We start from the raw sequence: 23,830 nt of genomic DNA, 5'->3' as shown, positions 1-23,830 counted from the left end.
TCTTTGAAATTCAAGTCCATTTGGCAGGGTGTTTGTAGCCTCTGACGTGGAGCAAATCTGAGTTCTTAGAGATGTTTTCACCAGGATTGGCCCCCCTGAACAATGAGTGTAGTAAGAATTTGACTTAAATGATAAAAGTCAAATTATAAAGTGGGATTTAGATCTTCTTTTTTTATTTTTGTTTTAGACAGGCCAGTTGAAATCTAATTTTCCCCCTAGACAGAGATCCCACAGCCTGCAGTGCTTGCAGGAGACAGAGTTCCTGTTCATCCCCTGCAGCCAGGGAATATAGGAAGAATTCACCTTTTTGCAAACCAGCCAGAAGCTAATCAAGCTGAGTTTAATTAAAGGACATTATAGGACATTAATAAGATTCTTGACCTCTCATTGTCCAGACTCTAATCTTTTTCTTGTTTTTTTAATTTTATCTGCATGAGAATAAATATTGGCTTAAGGGTTTACCAAAGTAAAAGAAAACACATTTTCTATGTAAAAGTAAAAGAAAATATATTACATTTTTCTAGTAAAAGAAAATAAATTACATTCTTTTACATAGTAAAAGAAAATACAGGTACACAGGAGGCCTCTCCTCTCTTCTGGCATGACAATGAGTGCTCACCATAGTTATTTACAGAGTTTTCAATTGCAAAAAAATGGCATGGGTGCAATCTTCATTCCTTGTTAGTGTCTGAACTTAATTACAAATCCTTCTTCCTTGTTTTTAATGAATTCAATGCATTAGCATGTATTAACCCATTTCATAGCTGTTCCTCTTTTTTTTTTTTTCCAATTCTCATTCCTGCTGGTTTGCCAGTCAGGCTGGTGGAAATCTAGGTATTGTCTGAAAAATCCCAGTATTTCAAAACTTGGTTTTGTTGAATATTAGAAGGGAAAGTTGGAAGTATTCTAAATGCAATAACCCCCCCTTGTCTGTGAAGGGAAATTCTCAGCGAGTTCCAGTGCAGAAATAGCAGAGCTTCAGATTTAAACATTTTTATTGAACAAAAAAATGTTTTAACATTCCCAGATCTGTGTGTTTGGCTTGTTTGAGGCAAATCCAAACACTTTTTTCTGCTGAGACCTCGCATCACCCTGCAGTTATGAGCTCTGTGAGGCTGAGGAGGGTCCTGCAGGCTGAGGGTTCCCCAGCCTGGCTGGGTGGAACCTGGGGGCATCAGGAAAGGGCATCAGCTTCTCTTTCACACCAAGGAGGATGAAACACACACCTGTCTTGCAAGGAATGAAAATTCCTGCCCTGGTTTGACTGGGGGAGACCGGGTAAGAATCTGAATTCCATTTTCCAGCTTTTGGTCCCTGGGTCTGTCTCTTCATCAGGAGCTGCAGTGAGGATCAGCAGAATGGCTTTTGGGAGTCAGCTGAAGAGCTGGCAAAGTTCTTTGGGGATTTTTTTGTTTGCCCAAATTAGCAAAAAACTAAAGCACTTCTTTCACTTCTGCTTGCCCAGAAAGTCTTGCTACTCTGCAGAGCTGCAGCCCTGTGAGCTTTATCTGTTTAAAATGAAATCAATTTCTATTCTCTGGGTACTGCACAGGTCACAGTCATGTTTTTAATTACCAATTAGCCTTCCATTAAGGAAATAAAATGAGTTTTATGTGCTGGTTGTCAGAGGTCCTTTTATCTGCCTCATTTCATGTGTCCTGTCTGCTCAAGCAGCAAGAAAACGAAGAGAAACTTACTCGGGGTGGTAAACAAAACATGAAAACCTTTGTCCTACGAAAGGAAGGATGGAGCCTGAGATGGAGAAGCTGCAAGGACTTTCCATTTTTCATCCCCTTCAGTTGTGTTTCTCCTGTCTGCCCTGAGCACTGTGAACAGAATGTTAAATATGCCCTGAAGTTGCTCATGGAAGGAAAAGGTGGCACACACGTACACACTCTGTCTCTCTGTCCCTTTCTCTCCTCCTTTCATGAGTGCACGCTGTGTTTTTGTATGAATGTGTTCAGAGAAACCCCAACCCTAGAAGACTGAGCTGTGGGACCAATTTATTTGCTGAGAAATTTCAAGAGGGAGAGGTTATAAATAGTCATAAATTCAATTTATTTGTAAAGCATTCCCTGTCAGGCATCACTGCACAAACAATTATAAAAGAATTGTAGTAGATTAAAAACATAAATTAGTGCATCCCAAAATGCGTGAGAGTGATGGGATTAAAACACATTTGACAGAGATGTTTTAAAAGTGGGATTTGGTGAGGTGTTCTGGGTGGTCAGCCAGAGAAAATCTAACGCAGAAGTCCGGGACAGATTTCTGCAGGGCTCCAGCTCTCAGCTCAGTGGTTGAAAGTGACCCAGCGAGGGTATAACAGCACTGGGCGTGGCCGTGGTTTATCGAGGAGCCCGCGTTTGCTGAGATCTCCTCCCAGGAGAGCTGCCCAAATCCTCCTTCCTCTGGAAATGTGCTCTGAGTCAAGGGCTCCTGGAGGAGAGGCAGCACCAGCCCTTCTGCCAGCTCAGCACAGGGCTGGGCCAGTCTGGGTTCCCCTTGCAAGGCAGTCAGGGAAAGTTGAGCATTTCCTACTGTTACAGAGAAATTGTAAAGACAAAGAAATGGGAAATTCAGCCTACAGATAAAATTAGTAGCAAAAGTCTCCCTGATTAGGACTGTATTTTAGTCTAACCTGGTGTGCACTGGAATTATTCAAAACTTTTTAGGACCAGAGATTTTTTTTTTACAGGTAAAAACAAACAAAAAAACAAATCAAACAAACAAAAAAAACCCCACAAAACTAGAACAAAACAAACCCAAAAAAACCCCAAAACAAACAAACAAAAAACCCAACAACAAAGAGAAAGAAAAAACCAAAACAACCAAACCAACAAACAAAACAAACACAATAAAAAACCCAAAACAAAACGCAACTTTCTGCGAGAAATTATTCTTCAAGTTAAGGGTATAGAATATAACTCTTCCACACCTCTTATCCATGGGGGGATTAGAAAGAATCCTTGGCACATAGAAAGTCTCATTATGGGTGTATTTTCAAAGGAAATCACTATTCCTGTGTTGAGCTCTGTTGGGAATTCAGTCCTTCATTTCGGAGCCAAATTTTTTGCCATTTTTGGAAAGATGATTGAATACAACCACAAATGTTTCTCACCGTTCATGTGGCAAGCCTAAGTTTATAAGGCAGACCAACAGTAGTTGACACAAAGCTGATTGCAAGCAGCTAAATCGGGAAATTACATGAAATCATGTAATTAATTGGGATTTTATAAATCTCATGGGGGCAGGGTGACTTCTTTTTAGCAGTCAGGTGGTTGGGTTTCACCTCTGGCAAGCTTTGTGCCTACCACTAATAATTTTAGGGACTCATTGAAAAATGATGTACTGAAGTGAAAACTGATTCACGGTGGAGAAGACCTTTCAGAAAGTGTCCTAATGAATCATTATTTAATTAGCTGGTTCTCTAGAATCCCTCCTTAAGTGGAGACAAACACACATACACACACACACACACAGTCCTGCCTGGCAACAAAACACTCAATATTTAACACTGGTGTGATTTTTTTTAAGATTAATAATGATTTTAAAAATTAATGGAGCACTGAAATGCTTTATGGCTGCTGGACTCGTGTATTCCATTGTGGATGTGATTGAGTGCAGGCACCTGAGCATGGTGGGTAGCCAATTTCTCATTAATTTGAGTCATTCTGGGAGCTGGATGAGACACATATGCCCTGTGATGATCTATTAGATACAGCTGTTGTACTGGGGCTGCTCTGATTTAAACAGATGTTTCTGGTGCCCTGGTCTTGATCAGTGGTTGGTAGATGGCATGTCTCTAATGGCTCTGTTAACCTTGGGAGAAGACACTGGGCTGCCTCACTGCCCCAAAAGTGTGCAAAGAAAACAGTAAAAGCTTCTTCTAGGGGTGAATTTAATTACTAGGCATGGTAACAACACCTTGACTCCTTTTAATTTCTATCCAGAGATCCTAAATGAGGCTCTCTCAGTCATAAACCTTATGCTGCCTTCCCTGATTTTGCTTCCTCCTAGAAGGGTAATCTTTTATTGGTCTGATCAAAATATAAAGTGACAGTTCATTTCAGTTTAATCAGAGTAGTGGACCAAAACAAAAAAAAAAAAATTAGGATACAACCTTCCTTGCCTCTTCAGGGCTGTTCAGTTTGGAATATTTGTTCGTGGCCTGTTTGTATGGCTTCAATTCTTGGTCATGCCAAAGGAAATCTGAACACATAAGGAACATGTTCTCTGGATTCTACTCATACACAGACAGGATCCTATTGTTCTATTTCAGTAAAAAACATAAATAATTAATCTTGAGCAATAACACTCAAGAGGTTTCTGTTATAGCTAGACAAAGACAGTAAAAAAATATAAGCGTTAGACATGGTCTAACTGGCACCAGAATTCAAGTTTTAAGTTTGAATGGGTGCATAATCCTTTATGTGTATCCAGAAAGGTGCTTGCCTGACCATCTCTATTATGAAGAATGAGGCATCCCCCTGGGAAGTATTGATGTACAATGGAAAGGAAATATTACATTTGTTAGATTACTCTGAGGACTAGAGGCACATTTAGAGTTATAAAACATGTATATGGAGTCTCAGAAAAAAAAAGTATAGGTTGAATAGGGACTTTTGTAGGTTGTATAGTTCAAATTCTATCTCCAAGCAGGACTGTCTTCAAAATTAATCAAGCAGTTCAGAACCTTCTCTAGTATAAAGGTTTTAAAACAATATTGCTATTGTATTGCTATCCCAATGTTATTTGAAATGTAGGACTTCCAATAACTACATTATTCTGTGTATTGGGGCTTGTTTTCCCCACCCTCTGTTAGTGAAAAATGTAGGTGAAATGATGATAAATCAGAACAGCAGTGGCATTCCCCATCTGTGCTCTGGTTTGAGTGAGCATGAGCACGTGGCTGACTGGAAGGGAAAGTGTGTTTGTACAAGGGGATTGACCCCTGTCCTGGGGTGACTTTATGAAGTTTGTATCCCCAGCCACCATTTCTTTATGCTTGAGAATACTTTGCTTGTTAAATAAACAGTTTTTTCCACTTTCCTCCAAGGAAATCTTAAATCAGTTGGGTGAGGGGCCACTTGAATCTGCTTTGTAGAGGGACCCCTCTGGAAGTTTCCTCCCAAATTTTCCCTAATCCAGGACAACCCCCATCTACCTTGGCTCTGCCTTACAACTGGACTCTGGCACACAGCATAATTCCACTAAACCCATAAATAAATTCAACCTGATCCTTGCCAAAGTGCTCCAAGAAAAACAAGGGCCTGATAGACTAAATTCTGCAAAAGAGTTATGCATGAAGATGTCATTGATTTGCCAAGGAACCCCTGAATATAGGGCATGTGTATGAGGCCTGTAATAATTTAAAACTATTTATGTTCTCTCCTCTATTCATTCCAGGGGAAGTTCTTTAAATACATCGTGGGCACGTTGTGAATTATCATAAAGTACCAAAGGCTGGCTTGCACTATATTCCTGTTTTATAATTGCTTCTTTCAGATTAGTGAGAATTCTGTCTTTCATTTATTCTCATGTTGGACACCTTTAAAGCAGATGAACGTGAGCGAATCCCCCCATTTACCAGGGGTTAATTAAAAGCTGGGATTTCTGCAGTGCTTGGTATGAATTTAACTCTGCTCATTTGAAAGCCTGACACTGTCTTTGGCTGGAGTGAAGGCAGTGCTGATCATATTTGGAAATCAAACCTTTCAGAAGCCCTTCTGACCTCTGTTTACTGTAGTGGTGGATTCATCTTTAGTTTAGTCACCCACTTTCCTCTTTGGGCTTTTTTGTCAGGTGAAATCAGGTAGTGTTCTTCTGCTCCAATTTTGGGGATATTCTCTTTGGGGAATGTGTGGAAGGGATGCTGTGGTTTAGAAACAGCAGCAAGTAGAGTTATGTTCAGCAATATGACATCTTATCATCCTTTTCTCTCTATCAAATGGATATGACCACTTGTTTCTGCAGTGACAGTATTTTTAAGGAGAAATTGAAAAAGAAAAAAACCCCAAACATGTTCTGTCCTTTAAGTTTTATTCCCTCATGTGCTTGTATATTTTCATGTGTACTTAGCTGAAAAGGTCTCCTGAGTAAAAGCAAGTATACTCAGAAGAAACTCATTGCCAACAAACCTGTCTTAACAGCTCCCTTATTGAATTGATCCTCTAAGTGCACACACGTGGCTCTTCCTCACCGAAGGTCACAGTTACTCATGTTAGCAGCAGTCTCTGGGTTAGCATAGTCACACAGCAAGGATATCCATATCCCAGATGTGATGATAACCTCTAATCCAAGAACCATGGCACCTTTTTTCCTGAGTCTCTGGGCTGTCTTTCCCAGCCCTGCAGTTCAATCTTCTTACTGACCATCAGAAAAGATTGTTTTCCCTGCTGGGGGAAGGTCTGAGTGCTTCCACTCTGATTCCTATCTTTTGGAGCCTATTTCCATAAGCACTGCCAAAACATCCTATAGGACAGAGGCCCTTTTAAATACTGCTGTTTTCCTTGGATAACTGGGTGTTTGCATTACTGAAGAGAAGTATTCTCTTATGTTCAAGGAAGCTTTAGGGAATAATAATGCAGGCTCAGATGTGACTGAGGTCAAACGGGCATCCCTGTAAAGGTTCTAACAGCACTTGTGACTCCCTGCTTCAAACATACAAGCTGTAGCTTTTGAAACATGGTTTGTAACAAGCTGATCAGAGGGCAAGGAGAGAGAGACACAGCAAAGTCTGAGAAAACATTTGGTGGCCAAATTTTAGATTTGTAAGCACTTTCCACTGCTGTGTAGGAAATGCAAGATTTGTGGTTAATTGTGATTTAATCTTTCTTGCAAAGAAAACGTTATAACCAAGCAGTGTGGATGGATGGATGGATGGATGGATGGATGGATGGATGGATGGATGGATGGATGGATGGATGGATGGATGGATGGATGGGTGGATGGATGGATGGATGGGTGGGTGGATGGATGGATGGATGGATGGATGGATGGATGGATGGATGGATGGATGGATGGATGGATGGATGGAGTTTAGAGAGCTGGGATCAAGATATAGTGAATCATTCTGATGACCATTTCTCAGAAGTAGCACTGTTCTACTCACTTTCTGACAGGAGAAAAGCCTTATGGCACCCTAGAGTCATTTCCTTGGATTTCCTGTTTTCTGGCTCCTTTTATAAACCCAAGATGACATTAGTTACAATTCAAAAATTATAAACAAAACCAAACCTGTGACTTCTTTGGAAGACACATGGGATTAGAGGGGTTTCATACATAATACAGAATCCTCTTTTGGTGATCTATCTTAGAGCCTTAACAGCAAGCTAATATTTGTTTCTTCGTTATGAGTTAGAGGATGTACAGGTTGCTTCTTGGCAGTGTTAGTGCTGGCTAATCTATCAGCTAGGGTAGCTGATGCTCATGTCCTGAATCTACAAAAAAACCCAAAACAAAGTCAAGCAGAGGCACAGCCAGCCCCAGAACATGTGTGATCCAGGGACTGTTCCACTTTCTAACACTTTAATACTTTCTCTTCTTCCAGTCATATTTTGTTGGTGTTTTTCCTTTGGTTTTCTAAACAAACTTTGGTTTTCTAAACATTTTTGCCCCTATTGTCCAAGGAGGAAGCTCCTGCTTTGTAATTCTGCAGCCTGCTTCATGTGCCTCAGCCACATGACCATAGCTCCCATTTCTGAGACAAATAAAACATTACTGTTCCTTCTTTCTTGCAGCTCCAAAGCTCCTCTCTTTTGATGCTGTAGTTTGGATTAGTGTTTCAAGGAGCAGTGCTGTTGCTATCTCCTTTCAGTCCCACAAAGGCATTGCTCAGCTCCCTCCCTCCCTGCCAGCAGGGAACTCTCTCAGAGAGAAATATCAATATTTGTCTAGCTTGCCTTCTTCTAAAATTGTACCAAATTGGCTTCTCAGAGGAGCTGGGATGATGGATGCTTTGCAGTGCTGTGTCACCTGGGGGATTGGAACACTGGGCCACCTCACCTGTGAGAGCAAAGCTTCCCACGAGCCAGCAGAAGTGCAGATGCCAAATTCATCATCCTGTGGCTGCTGAGGGCAAGAGACGGTCCTGTCACTTCTGACCTGAGGCAGGGAGTGGCTGAGTCACATCTCTGCCCTCACTGGGCAAGGTGGCATCAGAACTGGGACTGCAATCCGCATTCTGGGGAGCTCAGTTGTGCTGTGCCATTACTGAGTTATGCTCTGCTCATAAAGGCTCTTTAGTTTTATAGTAAAGGAAGAAAAGAGGACACAAGTTATTTTGTAGGCTTTTCAAATTCTTCTTGAGTCTGAGCAGGGGTAGCTTTCTGAAATGGTCTTGGAGCAGCTGCACTGTTTAATCTCAGCAGTACATTTCCTTCAGTTTTAGGCCCTGAAATCATTAATTTAAGTGCAGAGGATCATAAAATCTATTCTCTGCTCAACATTCTGTGTCTTATGTTAATTTCAGAAGCTTTTACAGAATTTTATTTTTTATGGATCTTTCCACCTTAGCTGAAGAACTGTAAGGAATTTATTCAAATAGCTTGTAGTTGTATATATATATATATCAATGTATAGGTGTATATACATGCATGTGTGTGCAATACTTTGGCATATTATTACTCCCCTAACATGGTTCAACAAGCAGCATTTATTACAATAACAAAAAGTGCCTATAGTCCCACAGGCATTTTTAGAGACAGAAAAGGTGTGAGGCTCCCAAACCCAGCCAAATGGAACGTGTTAGTTGTTGATATATTGTCTGCTCTGTGAAGAGCTAAATATTTTTAAAATAGTAATTAAAAATAAAAAAAAAAGAAGTTGGTTGTTCCAGAATTTTCCAAAGTATGGGAAATGGACTTCTTTTGCTGGCATTAGTACAGGTATTTCAATGAAATTCGTGGAGTGGAAAGGCAGGAACTGTGGCTGTGCAGCACAAAGCCAGACAGAGCTGGCAGCAGCGTTTGTCCCTGGAGGCCAGTGACAGTGTTTGCTGTTAAATTGCTGGGCAGGGGATCAGCCTCAGGCTTTCCACTTCACCTGCTCTGCCCACCTGTTTCTAAAGGTACCTGGAGCTGGAATGAGCAGCTGGGCTCCTCCACATCCCCTTGTACCACCCCAGTTAAAAGAAGTTTTAGTCATGAGCCCGTGTGTGTTTATAGAGGGAGATGAACTGAGAGGGCAGGGCAGCCTCAAAGGCAGGATGAGGAGTAGTTTGGCCCTTTTTTGTGGGAGGGGAAAAGAACTTGCCCACAGCTGTGCAAAGCCCCTGCTTGAGACAGGGAGTGGGCAAGACTAATTATTGGGTTGAGCTGCCATAAGAGAAATCCTTGTTTCCATCCTCAGAGGCGTTCATTTGACACCAGCCATGTCCCTCTCAGGCACAGCACTCCCTGCTCCCATCCTCAGTTCAGGGCAGGTCCTTCCCCCCCATTTTCATCTTTCTTCCATCTCTACACAGGTTTTTCCTCATCCTTTCAGACATGGGGCATTGCTCCATGGGGCAGAGCTGTCTGTGTGGGTTTGCTGCCATGCTGGTGGAGCCATGTGGCAGCACAAAGGAGGAGGGCAGCTGGGAAGACCACGTGGATTTCCCATCATGGCATCATTTTGCTTTTCTTTTGGGTTTTGTTTGAGAGATTTCGCCATAGCTGGTCCTATTTTCCAGTAGGAATATAGGAATGTGTGCATGGAGATGGATCATGGCTGTGATTTGTGATTTCAGTACTCATTCAGTTCTCAGCTGTAGTGGAAGCAGAAGATGTCAGTCCCTTCCAGGCCATCAGGGAGCTCCTTCCCATGCCCAAGCCCCTGGCTGGACTCCTGGTTGCAAGCACTTACTATCTGTAGAGCTGGGAACATAGTATTGTGTGCTGTTATTTCCTTTTCTGAGCTCAAGGGAAGGGAAATCCTTGGTGCGCTGCTGTGTCTCCATCTGGGACAACGACAGACAAATCCTCTGCTGTGGGTGTGCTCAAAAGCTTCGCTGCAGGATCAGATAACTGCAGAATGACACTTTTGCTTTTTTTAGGTATTCCTTGTACTAAGCACTGGGGGATACTGCAGGCATTGGGAAAGCATTGTCTGAGGGGAAGCCAGCAATATTTTAAAGTGCAAACATGTGCCTGCCACTGTCAGATGGAGTTTTTCATCTGAAATATCACCTTAATGTAAACATGCAGTTGAACTGGCAATTGCTTTTTTTTTTATTTTATTTTTTTTTTAATCTGCAGGCTTCTAGTGAGTTGTTGATTACCTGGAGCTGAATGGAGGATGTTCAAATGGGCAACTGTCAAATGATGGAATTAATTTTTTTGTAATCCTGCTCATTTTATATTGCTGTATAAATATGAAAGTGTCATACATGCATTCAGCTGGACAGAGGAACAGGGCAGTTACAATTTGGAGCTGAAAAGGAAAATAGTGACCTGTCTGACTGCTGTGCTGGACATCATTTAAGCTATGACAGGAATGCCTACAACATTTTAATTTGTATTTATCTTGGATTTTATTTCTTCAGTGTGAACTTTTAATAACTTTGCAGTTTAACCTTGCAGGGACTTGGTCTCCTTTTGCTGTCATCTAGTTTTCATGTACTTATCTCCCACTCAGCTTGCCACGCAGCACTTGTGTAGTGATTACCTAATGCTGCAGTTTCCCTCCTACTTAGGTGGAGATCCCTACCATTCCCGCAATACTGCTGTCCTTATTCCACACTGGGGCTAAAAGCCCCGAGGATGAGAGATGGTGAGCCTGTGTACTGGCTCCAAAATCCTGCTTTCTTGTCCTAAATCAGGCTGTACCATAGCTGGAAGTGCCTTTGTTTGGATATGCTTAATTGCAGCCTGCGTTTCGCAGGGATATGTGCGATTCTGACAGAATGACTAAAAGCCTCTAGCGTTAGTCAGCCTGATCTGTGAATCACTTACCACCAATATTCAGCCTACTTATTCCCCAGCAACAGAAAAGGGAATCCCAAAGAAGGCTCAGTTTGACATAACCATCAGTCTCAGGTGGGCTCCTCTTGATTTTCCCCATCTCTCTCCGCAGTATTGCGCGCAGCAGCGTTTCCTCTCCAGAGGCAGAAAAGGACTGGATGCAGCTCATCCTTGGCACTTGAGAATATTTGCCCTGAGGGTTGGGGAGTGCCTCTCCCCTCCTGCTTTGCACAAGCCTGTTTGGGGGGTCAGTCCCTGCCAAGGCAAGGGCAGAGAATTTCAGATTCTAGCTAAAATTTCCTGGCACTCTTACTTTTGGAGTGACTGCAGGCCATGCAAGGCTGAGGAGCAAAGCCCTGTGGGCAGCAAGCTGAGAGCAGGAGAACCCTGGTGGCAATCAGTTGTTGGAGTCTGAGACATAGAGTGTGTGCCCTCATCTCTGATACCTGGCTCTGACATCCAGGAGAACACTGAATTTCATATAACATGAAATTTATGGGCATGTTTTCATGGTATTATGTGAAAACAACTGTTGAATTTAGATGGAAAAGCTAAAAGAATGAGTGTCAATTAGAGAGTTTTCTAGAGTCACTGGGTGAAAAAGTTAAACTAGTTTAGAAAAAAGAAGACAAGATGGAGGATTTAGGGTGTTGTCTCTTTTCCTTCTTTCTTCTTCATTTTCTTCTTCTAGAGGTTTTTGGGTAGTAATGAGTGATTGGATGGAGAATGCCACAGTGCAGGACACAGGTGTTGGGTCATTGGGTCATTAAGAAAAATAATTTACATGTCTATTGTTAATTGGGTAAAAATGAGTATAAAGATAAAAGAACTGTGTATTTTGGGGCCATTTTGTGCCTTTTGAGCCAAAGTGAACCAAAGCTATGGTGAGTTGAACTTGAGCAGAAAGGTCTGGGGAAGACCTGCCAAGTCTTTTGATAATATATTAATAAACACGAGAAACAAGAAGCTAACGAGCCTTTGGAGAATCCTTTCTGAAACAGAACTGAGATTAGAAAAACTCCCTTTTGAGGGAGTATCCCAGGGAACACAGCCCTGAAGGAGACAAAAACCACCAGCACCAAAAAGTAGTGGTCAAAAATCCTCATCAAACAACAAGTGGTGCCCCGTGTGAGGATCAAATTCAGATTATGAGCTGGAGGGGTGGACTCGGGCCAAAGCAAACATCCTGACCTGTGAATTGTCACTCACACTAACCAGTGTCTCTCTTATTCTCTTGTCTTCCCCAGGAACGAGTGGAATATCTCTTTCTCATAATTTTTACAGTGGAAGCATTTTTAAAAGTAATAGCATACGGACTTCTCTTTCACCCCAACGCTTACCTCCGCAATGGCTGGAATTTACTAGATTTTATAATTGTGGTAGTAGGGTGAGTACCAACAGTTTGTTTTCCAAGGCTCTGTCCACGTGGGGATACTGGCAGCCTTTGGGAGCATGAGGGTGGGAAAATGCTTTATTACATATGGGTGACATCAGTCCTTGTTGTCCATCCTGTTCCTTTGTTTGAATGGCTTGCAAGACAGGAAAATTAAACTGCCCTGTGGGAACCAGGGGTAAAAAGAGAAAGCAGTCCAAACCAGTTGGATAAAATCAACTTTCCAAATGTGCTTAACTGCAAGAAAATCCATTTTTATCCAATCTGTATGAATATTAAGAAATAATATCTAGGTAATCCCTTAATTAAGATTAAAAGTTTGATGACAGATAAATTCTGCCATCTTGTGAACTTTTGCTGATGTTTCTCATTCTGAAAGATGGAAGAAAAATTTAAATCCCAGGTTTTCCTACTTACAAACAAAAATAAGTTCTTCGGTTCAATTGCACTGCTCAGCTGGTGATTTCAACACTTTTAATTTTGACCCTTTTAATCTTTTAACCTTTTTAACGACTAGTTTTACTATTGTAGATCGAATTGCCACTTTGAGCTGCAACCTTTCTAATTCTCTTATTCCTCTCCGTGTTTTTCAAGTTTGGCATTTAATTTATTTGAATAAAAGCAAAATAATACACCTTCTGCTTTTTCTACCTAAGGATAAGCAAGGAATTGAAATTGTGGTTGTTGAAGGTAAGAGGTGAAGGATAAACTGCCTCTGAATACAAAGGGAACAAGTATTTCTTTGCCTGAATAATTTGTCCCATCCTCCCACCACTCCATTGTTAGAGAGTTTCATCGCCCACAAAAACTTGTAGTCTTTTCACCTCCTTGCCAAGGAAACCCTGCATCAGCTCCTAGGGAAAGCATCAAAAGGGACACTCCTAGTCATCAAAACCCCCTCACAGCTTCTGCCCCAAACCAATCCACCTTCCTGAGCATTTTTGTGGTGGCCCCAAAATATTTAATCAGCAAACTGCCGTGTGCTTCCCAATACCTCCCACCTCCCATCACCATGGATAAGAGTGGGTGGAAGGAGAATTCCCAGTGGTGGGGAGGGAGAACAGGATGAAACCTGCTCTTAGTCTCAAGACCTCTCTGCCTCCATGTGGGCACAAAGCTTCTCCTTACCCATTGTGCTTCTCCTTTTTTCCTGCCCACTGACAGAGGACCCCATATCATATCAGTACCTGAACACTGGAAAATCCCCCTCCCCTGGTACTGATGTCCAATTCCATCGCTGGTTCTGCCTTTGAAGGCAGATTCCTCACCTGTGAAGAAGTTGCTGCCTAAGCTGAAAAATTGAAGAACAAAACTCCTGTGAATGTGATTATTGCCTTTTCGTTTTTATGAGAAGGAGGCATTTTAAAGAGAGGAAACATCACCTCCTCTTTTTCCATTGGATGTGAGAGAGCAGGACTCCAGAAATAACAGAGCAGCATTATATCTAGTTTAAGTACAATCCTTTTCAATTTTCCTACTAGGGCAGTTAATCAGCAAGATGATATTCAGGCTGAAATTAATTCCCTTGCCAATGACAGAAGCTGCAGCTCTCAGCTCTTCTATCTGCTTTTGCCTCCAGCAGCTCTTAGTCACTAGATGGGGAACAAAAAAATGGAACTGGGGAAGGATTACATGAGTATAATAAACATGGCCAAGACCCCAAGGTCTCTGTTAAATAGTAACAATCTCAAGTGACAGATTCCACTTCAAGGCCAGATGGGTTCCTTTGATGTTTATCTGTTTAAACTCACTTGCACAGAACCGCAGCCCAGGCTGGTGCGCTGCTTTTCCTCACCACAGCCCCTCTGCAAAATCTTCTTGGTGGCATCCGTTCCTCCCCTGCCCTGTCTTCTTTTCCTAGGGGCTGTCTGAAATCCCTCAGTGACATTCTGTTTAAACTTTGGCGTATTTGAATATTTTGCCAGGAAGGAAGCCCCATGGAAAAGGTTTAAAATAAATTTTGAAGAGAGAGGAAGGAGGAAGAAAGAAAGTGCTGATAAAAACATTTCCTTGTGGCTCCTTTTCCTGCCTATCAATGGGGTTATTGGAGAAAGATGAGTGATTTGAACACGGCTGGGGAAGAGGGCAGAAAGATTTTTTTGGTGTGTGGGGCAAAAAACTGTGGTAATTATTTGTGCTTGCTCTGCCTTACCAACCATCTTCATTTTCAGTGATGACTGCCCTTTCTACAATACACAGGCTAGGTGGGAAACACTTCTTCCAAAAAAAACCAGGTTTTAGATCTTTCAAATCCACCTATACTCACTCCACCACATATAACTTCAATAGAGAATAGCACATCTGGCTTCCTTTACCTTAAAATGAAGTACTCAGTAGAGTAAGAGGAAAATGGACATGTGGAGGTATAAATTTTAGAGGGGAGTCACATTTCCTGTAAAAAAATGTTTTTTTACTGCATACTTTCCCCTGCCCTCTGAAGAGAGGTCCCCTGGTATCCACAGGGATTTTAGAGGCAGTGGTTCTAACAAGGAATTGGCAACAGCGGCAGAGGGAAGCACTGAACACAGCTCAGTTTTTCTGGCGAAAAATGCATTTTAGACCATAGGGTTGTAGCAGCTTATCATTCTTGCAGTGTGGGAGACCTGCTTATTTATCAGCTATGTCTTTTAGAGCTTGAATTTGGTTTCTCCTTAAACAGTCTCTGACCTTGCTACAGCTGCTTTGAAGAACGTCTGTGTGAGGGTATCAGTCAGAAAACTGATATCAAAACATTAATATCAAAAACATTATTAATTAATAGTAGAGACCAGAGCCCTAAGCTGCTCAATGAGACCCCACCCACAAACACTAATGGTTAGGCAAATTGTCTCCCACTTCCCTCATTTTTGCTGTTCCTCTTTAGGAAAACACTGAAACCTTCAGATTCCACAGAGATGTCCCTTAATATTAGGAAATTTTTCCTGAGGGGAGACCAGCTTGACAATGTTGTGATGGAAGAATATCTGTCTTTCCTGGCAGGGCTGTGGTTTGCCAAGCACAGCCATTCTCCAAGGACCTGTAACTAATGCCAGAAAAGAAAGTGTTGTAATTTGAAAGGCAGTATTACAGTCTTACTTGGAAAGGTAAGCAGTGAAGATATTTGGATGAGACCTGAAGTCAGAGCAGGCTGGAAAATGTGGTCACAGTTTATGTCTTTTTGAAGACCTGTGGGGAGATTCTAGAGAGCAGATCCAAACATTTTCACACTCACAAATCACAGGTGAACTGTAAAACACTGTGAAAAAAACCTTTGTGTTTTACTCTTTTTTTTATACCTAAGAGGATTCTTTCAGCCATGTTTTTCTGCTGATTTTTTGCCGTAGAAATGCCAAGCCCTGTGTTTTCTTCCTATATTTTGGAGGCCCTTGACACATTCTTCTTTTATGCTATAAAAATCATGGTGTACTCCCCACAGAGGAAGAGATGAAAAGCAGGTTACAGCCTTATCATGCTGCTGTTGGGGTCATCTAGCAAAGTGAAAACCCTTTTGATATATCAAATGTCAAAAGGGAAATAGAAAAATACAAGGAAAAAAAAACCCAATGAAGCTGGGTTCTTACCTCACAGGTAAATGTACAAAACCCCAAACAAAGCATGGAGCATGTCCATACATACCTGTGATAAAAATTTGGTTTTCTGCTCTTATAGCTCATGTTTGTCAGATGAATTTAGTTAAGGTGTAGTCATGTCACAAGTGAGATTCGGAAATCAAAGTGATGTTAGCTGTGCTTCATCAGTGGGAAGTATGACATCCAAATGAAAATGGGGCATGAATTTAGGCTGGCAGAAAGTAGTTAGGTGGAAGGAAATAAGGTTGATGCCTGTTTTTTGGAGGAGGGAGGGTTTAATGGTGAGATTTTCAGTGGCCACAAGAGATTAGCCCTTTTCCCTTTTTTGTACCACCCAAACTCTCATTTCTCTGTCAGCACAGAGTTCTCTCACCCTGTGCTAGGAGCATGCTAACTCACTAGTGATAAAGAACTGCACCTTGCTTTCCCAAAAACTTTCCCAAAAGGTTTTCATCAAAGAGCAGAATTTTCCATATAAATATAAGAGAGGAGGGCTCTGGCCTCATCTTTTGTATCAGTAGTTTAGCATCCATCCAGCTGTTTTAGTCTCTGAAAACAATTGGCTGCAAAAACTAAGAGTATTAATTAAGTAGCTGTTCATCATAGATGTCTGCCCATGAGGGAGGTGGTGAGGACAAAGAAGAAGAACTGAGAAGAAGTACTATAAATTTGAAAAGTGGAGTAGAGATTCAGCAGGCCACACTGGGCACAGTCTAGGCCCCAGTACAAAAGGGGAAGAGAGTGAAATAAATGAGAGAAATAAGAAGCTGTAATGCATTAATAAAAAGCAGGATTATTACAGAGGAGATACTAAGCATGGAGTAAATGCATTAAAGCAGGATTAGCAGGAGTAATGCAATTCAAGTTTAAATGTAGGTTTTTAAATGAGGAGCAGCAGGAATTATTGCAAATTATTCCTGAAGTGCAGAAGCAGATGATTGTGGGTACCTCAAAAGAGCACATTTAGCACACCACTGCTGGAGCACAAAAATAAGACAACCTAGCCTGCAGTGGAGCTGCACTAGTCTGGGAAGGCAGGATCTGTCTCCAGAGGAGTGAACTGCCCTCCTGGTTGTGTTTCTGCTCCTCCTCAACTAATTTAGGACATTGCTTGGGCAGCAGAGTTCTAGAGCAGTCTGGTCTGCTCACTGTACAAGAGGCAGCAGAAACAGCCTTGGTGCCCAGTGCTGCTCTGTGGGAAAACATGGGGCCAGTGAAAATGGGGAGCAGGGAAATGGAGCTTCAGTTTTGCACAATTTCTGATCAGAGTTCCTTGAGATTCCTGGTCTTGGAGCAGAAAGACAGTATTAGAAGCCTTTTAGCAGTAAATTGTTTTTCCTTTAAGAGGATCCCAGGGGACAGGGGCTGTTGTATAGGTACGTCACTCATCACCTATTATGGGAATTCTGTGGACGAGAAAGACAGAAATGTTTTAATGTGAAACAGAGCACATTGCTAGAGCTTAATCAGAAGCTTACTGAAAATACATTAGGCCAAATTTGACCTACAGCGTTTCTATTATGAAGACCAGCAGATAATTGCAACTGTATAATTTGTGTACACAGCTCAAGAAAAACATACATTCCAGTAATTCACCTTCTCTCCATCAACCCTCCTTTGTCTCTCTCTGTGATATCTGTAGTCAATGCAGTATTTCTCATAGGCTCTTTTTTTGTCTTCTCTGCATCCTGCTTCTGCAACACCTACAAACTCAGCATCCAACCTCCTCACACACAGTTTTTTCCCATGCTCGTTACCTAGTTGTTAAATCTTTCTGCGGTGCTTGAAGTTCAGGCTTTGAATAGATCCAGTTAGGAGTTCCTCAGTCACAGCTCACAAGTTTTATAAGACTCTCAATATGATTTTTTTTAAAAAATGAAACACAAAAACCTGCTTAAGAAAGGAATTTTGTGTTTGCAGTCCCCTAATCCACGTTTGTTTGTGGATTTAGCACTGGGGGAATCTGTTGATTTCGATGTTTCAGTAAATGAATCTTCATTTTAATATCCAGGGCAAGCTCCCTGTGTTTGTGCCCATGTCAGTAAGATTTGGCTGCAGGCTGCAGGTGTTGGAGCTCCTTGCTAAGCCATCAGCCAGCTCAGCCTCTTGACCCAAGGTCTGGGGGCTCTCTGTGGAATATTCCAGATGGAGTCTGGGTGAGATCCCAACAGGGGCACCACAGACTGCAAAATCTGAGAGAAACCATTGCTGTATCCAGGCCTCTCCACCTGGACCGCTTCTCTCACACCAGGAAGTTTCTTTCAAGCTGTCTTTGGTACCTCTCTGCCACCCCACGGGCCAAGGGGGCTCTGCCACTCCCAGGAAAGCCTTATTTACAGACAGCCAAACGTCCATTTAGGCTGGAACAGCTTTTAACCTCTACTGAATCTGGCTGGGTTCAAGCTGAGGATTTCAAGGCTGAAAGCAATATCATTAGCAAATTCATGAGGAACCTGTCCTCCCCCAAGTGTACTAATGTTTTACCAGAAAAATGGAAGCTGCTTCCTGAAAGCTAATTTATTAAATCAAGTTCTTATTAACAGATAGGGTGAGCCTTCAGGTTTTTCACAGAAGAACATTGCCTTTTCTTTCTTGTTCTGCCTTTTTAAATGCATTCTGAGTGAGACAACTTCTCCTTAAAGTGTCTACTCCTACTAGACAAGATAAAACATTAAGGCTGGTATAATTAAACATTGTAATAATAAGACTCCTACAGTTTTGCCCTCTCGTTAGCCAGTGCATCAGGGGATTTACAAACCAATCCACAATCACAGTGTGATCACACACTCCTTTATCTGAAAGCTTGCCCCTTGAAAGGTCCTCCAGTTGACACCAAGTTCTCCCTGCAGCACCACTGGTGAACCTTAACTCCTTGTAAAACGGGTGACAGATAATTAATGATCTCCTTAATTAAGGGTGGTGATTTTCTCCCCCAAGGTGGATGGTTGGTTAATAAAGCCAGCAAAGCGTCGGTAGCCCGTGGCTGGCTGCAGGGAGCCATGGGGGAGCGTGAAGGAGGAGCTTTTTCTCACCTTTGTGTCTGCTCCAGAAACAAGCACTTTGCAAAGGGTGTAGACATCACCAATAGGCTGTTGAATACGGGGAGAGTCTGTCTCTCCTCCAGCACATGTGAATTTCGAGAGAGAGAGAGAGGTGTGACACCCTTCACAGGTCTGTGAGATAGCTTGGGTGGTATGACGGTGATGATCCCTGTTTCTGTTTAGCCCAAGCCTTGCTGTCTGCCCACAGATTGTTTCCTCTTTCTTTTTGCAGGCTTTTTAGTGCAATTTTAGAACAAGCAACCAAAGCAGATGGGGGGAATTCGATAGGAGGAAAAGGTGCCGGATTTGATGTTAAAGCACTGCGGGCTTTCCGAGTATTACGTCCACTACGGCTGGTGTCTGGAGTTCCTAGTAAGTAATGCCACTGCTTTCCTTTCAGCTGTGTCTGTGGTGTGGCATGGGGCAGGGGGTAATTTTTGCAACAATTTTGAAGACAGAGCATGATACAGCTTATTTTTTTGGTGTGTGTGTGGGAAGACTCATTTCGAATGTATGTGTTTGTGATAAACGTGATATTAATCAGTGGGTGACCAAAGCAGAGATGAAAAGGAATGGAGGTCTCATGGTATGTCAGTCTGATTGGGCAACCTTTTTAAATAATGAAAGGGGAAGATCCAGGATTTTTGTGATTGCAAGCATAAAGTCCTTTAAATGACTGTGAGATCCTGCTGAAGTTTTGATATTATAAATTCTTGACTTTGATGGGCGTCCTGTATGGTCATGTGTGTTGATCTTGGAGGGAGAGGAACTTTTTCATTAAAATTGCATTTTGTTTGCATGTGATGTTCAGATCAAGAGAACTGGGAACAATTTAGAAACAACAGAATACAGGGCAATGACACACTCACATTCTCTGTTAGTCTGATTTACTTAAATTATTAGTAATGCCTCTGAGAAAGTCTTCAAGCAGTCTTTGATAGTCTTTCATGCATTTTGTTGTTTATGATGAAGCTATGAGTAACTAAGTCTGGTAGTTCCATTGTGGAGGTGGAATATGGAGGTGACAAAGTGGGAAAATGATATCATTTGGCTTGAGAGTTTGTTATGGATGGAACCTCTTTACCTTCTGGAGAGAGAGGTGGTTGAAAACTGTCACTGGTTCACACAATTATAGCAAGGAGAGAAGTAGTGAGCAGAAAAGGAGTTAATCTTCTCCAGAATAGCTGTAGGGAACACTTTGTTTATTTTTATTTGAGGATCTGGCTAGACTGGTATCTTAAAGTACTTCTAACCTTAGTGATGCAAAAGCCTTGAGCTGCCATAAACTCTGTGACATCAGCTATTCTGACACAGGCTTGAACACAGCTCACATCCATACACAAACATGATCTCAGTCCCAACATAGACTATCTAACAGCCCATTTGTGAGTTTTCTCATCAAGGAGTACTTCATTTGTACCAGAACTGAGCCAGGGAGCCTGGTGCAGACTAACAAACACTTGGTCTAGACAACAAAATCATAGTGCAGTGGGAAGCAAGCAAACATCAACTTCACCTGACAGATACCCTCTGTCAATCTTTCTGGTTCTGGCTAGGGTTACATTTGTTAAACCAAGCTTCTTGGGGGCCAGCGTGGCTTTAAAAAGCCTACTGAGATCTGTAGCTAATGCAGTCTCAATCTTGACTGGGCATTTTTTAATTGTACAAATGCCTGTTGATTATCCTAGAATAGATGTTACCACATCCATATGTATTAGAGCTCAACTTTTCTCATGAGGCCTTTTAGACAAGATTGCCTAAGCCAACCATAAATAGCACGTTACAGGATTACATTCTTACATAAGTTTAGTGCAGAGGTTTAGAAGTCAAGTCTCAGGTCCCATTCAAGTTCTGTCCCTGAGGCATCATAAACACCAGTGGGTGAGTTACCAACATTGCCCTCTCAGTGCTTTGACATCTATAAAGAAATGATTTTTGCTTCCTTGCCCTTCCAAAATGCAGAAGACTTTTCCCTTGGAAGGAAAAAACCTGCAGAGAATTGTCCTAAAAATACATAAATGTAACAAATGCTGCAATTCCTCCTCATTTAACAGACTCTATGGAAGCAGCATCTCTTTAGTAAGAGGGGATCCTCTGGGTCACTGGCAGCCACCTTCTGCATGGAAATTCCAACATCTGCTGCTTGGCTTGAGGTCCACATCTAACCACCACTATTTGGGGAAAAAAAGTGTGTAAAGCACAATGATTCCTGCAAAACAAATTTGTGAAGCACATGGTGAATTTTTTTCATGCCAATCTTAAACTCATTAGGATTGGTCTTGGGAAATAGTTTGTCTGAGGTGGAGAGATTGGCTTGCAGCATGGAATAATTTTTTCTGAGTCACAGGGAGTTTATGTGTTTTTTTTTTCTCTCTGGCTCAATCCATAGGAAATAATCCAATTTATGAGGGACATGTTTTGTATTCAGGTTCATGCATTTAAAGACCTGTCTCAGCATATAGAGAGCTTCCACATAAGTTTGATTTGAGCTGGGGGAAAGACATATTAATTGCCCTCTGAAGTAAATCACTGGTGTCTGCATTTTGCAGATCGAGAGCTGGAAACAAAAGTTCAAGATTTAACACTTCCAGAAGTGGCTTCTAATTATTTATGTCTCCCGTTGGCTACCAGTGCTAGACATTTAGGTCAGCATGATAATCCTGCAGCTTCAGATAGATGGATAGAGGATGTTAAGGGCTCAAAACCCGTTTTTTCCAAGTCTCATGAATGCTAAATTCCTGGGACTTGGTCTCTTGATAGTAAATGTCTCAACCAAGGGATGGGGGACTGTCCAGTGCAATGAGTGGCTCATGTGCAAGCAGAGCTGGTTCACCCACGGGCAGACAAGCAAAAAGGTACCTTTGACAATCTTTGTTAGGATCAAACTGTCCAAGGCCCCAAATTACTTCAGTGCCTCCTAAAATCAAAAGGCTTTGAGATCATGAATTCAACAAAGCCTGAAGACCACATCTGGATGACGGTTGTGGGCACATCAATATTTTATAATCTTTAAGAGAACAGATGACACTTTTATGCTTTGTGGTTATATGGACATTCACAAGACCACTTGTCATAAGGAAGAAAATAGACATTTTGTTCAAAAGATAAGAGACATTTTTTTATCCATGTCACAAAAAGCAACTGTCCCATCATGGGAGAAGAATTCAAAGGCATTGAATTCAAAGTTTCTGGGTTCCCAGTAAAAATTTAAAAAACAGTGTTAAGTATTTACACATTTCCAAGAAATCCTGTAGGGATAAACTTGGTTTGATTTGAGGGGTTTTTTGTAAGTTAATTTTTTTTTTTTTTTAACTAGTTTGCCTTTTTTCTAGAAAATCATTTTTTTTTTTGAGTGAGATGTTGTCCTGGGGTGACTTTTGGAGTCAACTCATTTGGAGGTTCTCTCCCAAATTTGCCCTAAACCGGGACAGAGGTACAGTTCTTATGATGACTGTGTGAGGTGTCTGGCAGAACAGTAGATTTGATACTTCCCACAGCTATCCTCCCAGTGCTGGCAGTTGCTTTGCGTACAAAATAGAGTTTCTCAGCTAATTAAGCAAACTTTTTTTCCCCCACCACTTTTTTTTAAGTCCTAATACTTCTGGAAAAATGGTGCACACTCGGTCCTTCTAGCCTGGCATTAATGTGTAGATGAATGGTGATTATTTTGCAAAGCACATGGATGATCTAGGTTTCATTTTTGTAAAGCCACTTTTGAAAATGAGATCTAAGCACTTGATATTATCGATACTCAGGCCAGATTTCACAGTTCAACTGTTCTGTAGCTGTCATATTAACACAGTTCTTGCCCTGCACACTTTATTTTGAGTGAAAGAACTTCACTGCTGGAGTACCAAAGCAGTCTCCTTGTGAGGAAAACTTCACACGTGCCTGAGAGCACCTGTCTGAATGTGTGGCATTAAGATCAATATAATGGTTTGAGGAAGGAGAGAGAAGGAAAACAATTCCCTCGATGGACATAAGTAGACAAGTGCAAAATCAGCATGTCTACCAAAACTTAATCACTTTAGTGTCTTGGAAACTTACCCAGTGTCTCCTTTGTCAGGAGCTTAAGGCATTGTAAAGCTTTCTAGGGACAGAATCAAGTCAGCCCTTTTGTGCTAAGGGTTTTCTGTTGATTACTCTTCTCTCCTGGCTTTATGTTATTACATCTTTTAAAACTTGTTTTAAACATTTTGTGCTTCAGGAGGGCAAAAAGAAGCATCCGATTGGGCAATGAAGAAACATGATCCAATTAAAACAGAAAATCACTCCTGACTATTGGAAAGGGCAATGAGTTACTCCTACGCATGCTAGCTCATGCCCTTTTAACTTATTAAATTCCATTTCTATCACCTTTATTCCTGCTGCTCAATTATACCACCTTATACATTCTGCTCATTCTCTTTATGTTATACTTCCTCTTAATGTAACTGCATTTTTGCCAGTGGTTATTGTCTATCTGATATTTGCCAGGCTTAATTGATAAGCTCTTCTAGACAATTTGGAAGTCATATAATTTGAGTAGCTGCTGTGCTCCCCATTTGTGTTTTGAACGAGATCCGCTGCTGACAACACAGATTTATGTGGGCAGAAGGCCCTGCTACTCTTGATGAAGCTAGAGAGGAAACTTAACTGTTCCCCTGGAACAAAAATGTCTCTTTAACATTGCCATAATGTCTCTTTAATTTTTTTTTTTTTATTATTTATTTTAAAACCACAGAAAGCTAAGCCTGTGATGTGTTCAAGCTTCACTGGAGTCTTGCAGCAGGAGAGTTTCTCAAAGGCAGTGTAGGTACCTCTGTAGCACCAGTACTTACATGGTCTGCTGGAAATGCAGCAGTTGTGTAACAGGGAAAGAGAAGGCAAGAGCAGGACCCAAGCCAA

At 41.6% G+C, this 23,830-nt stretch overlaps 1 protein-coding gene across 1 annotated transcript in view; it reads left to right on the top strand.

Annotated features, from left to right (window-relative positions):
- CACNA1C (calcium voltage-gated channel subunit alpha1 C) overlaps positions 1 to 23,830 on the top strand; it is a 465,827-nt gene that overhangs the window by 265,481 nt on the left and 176,516 nt on the right. Inside the window, exons 4-5 of the mRNA XM_058853070.1 lie at positions 12,188 to 12,327; positions 19,176 to 19,315. Of these exons, the coding sequence (XP_058709053.1) occupies positions 12,188 to 12,327; positions 19,176 to 19,315 (280 nt within the window). The remainder of the gene's footprint in view (positions 1 to 12,187; positions 12,328 to 19,175; positions 19,316 to 23,830) is intronic.

Source organism: Poecile atricapillus, chromosome 18, assembly GCF_030490865.1.
Source record: "Poecile atricapillus isolate bPoeAtr1 chromosome 18, bPoeAtr1.hap1, whole genome shotgun sequence".
In the NCBI taxonomy this organism is placed as follows: domain Eukaryota; kingdom Metazoa; phylum Chordata; class Aves; order Passeriformes; family Paridae; genus Poecile; species Poecile atricapillus.
The sequence above is the reverse complement of the archived record's forward strand: the minus strand, read 5'-3'. Positions and strand labels throughout refer to the sequence as shown.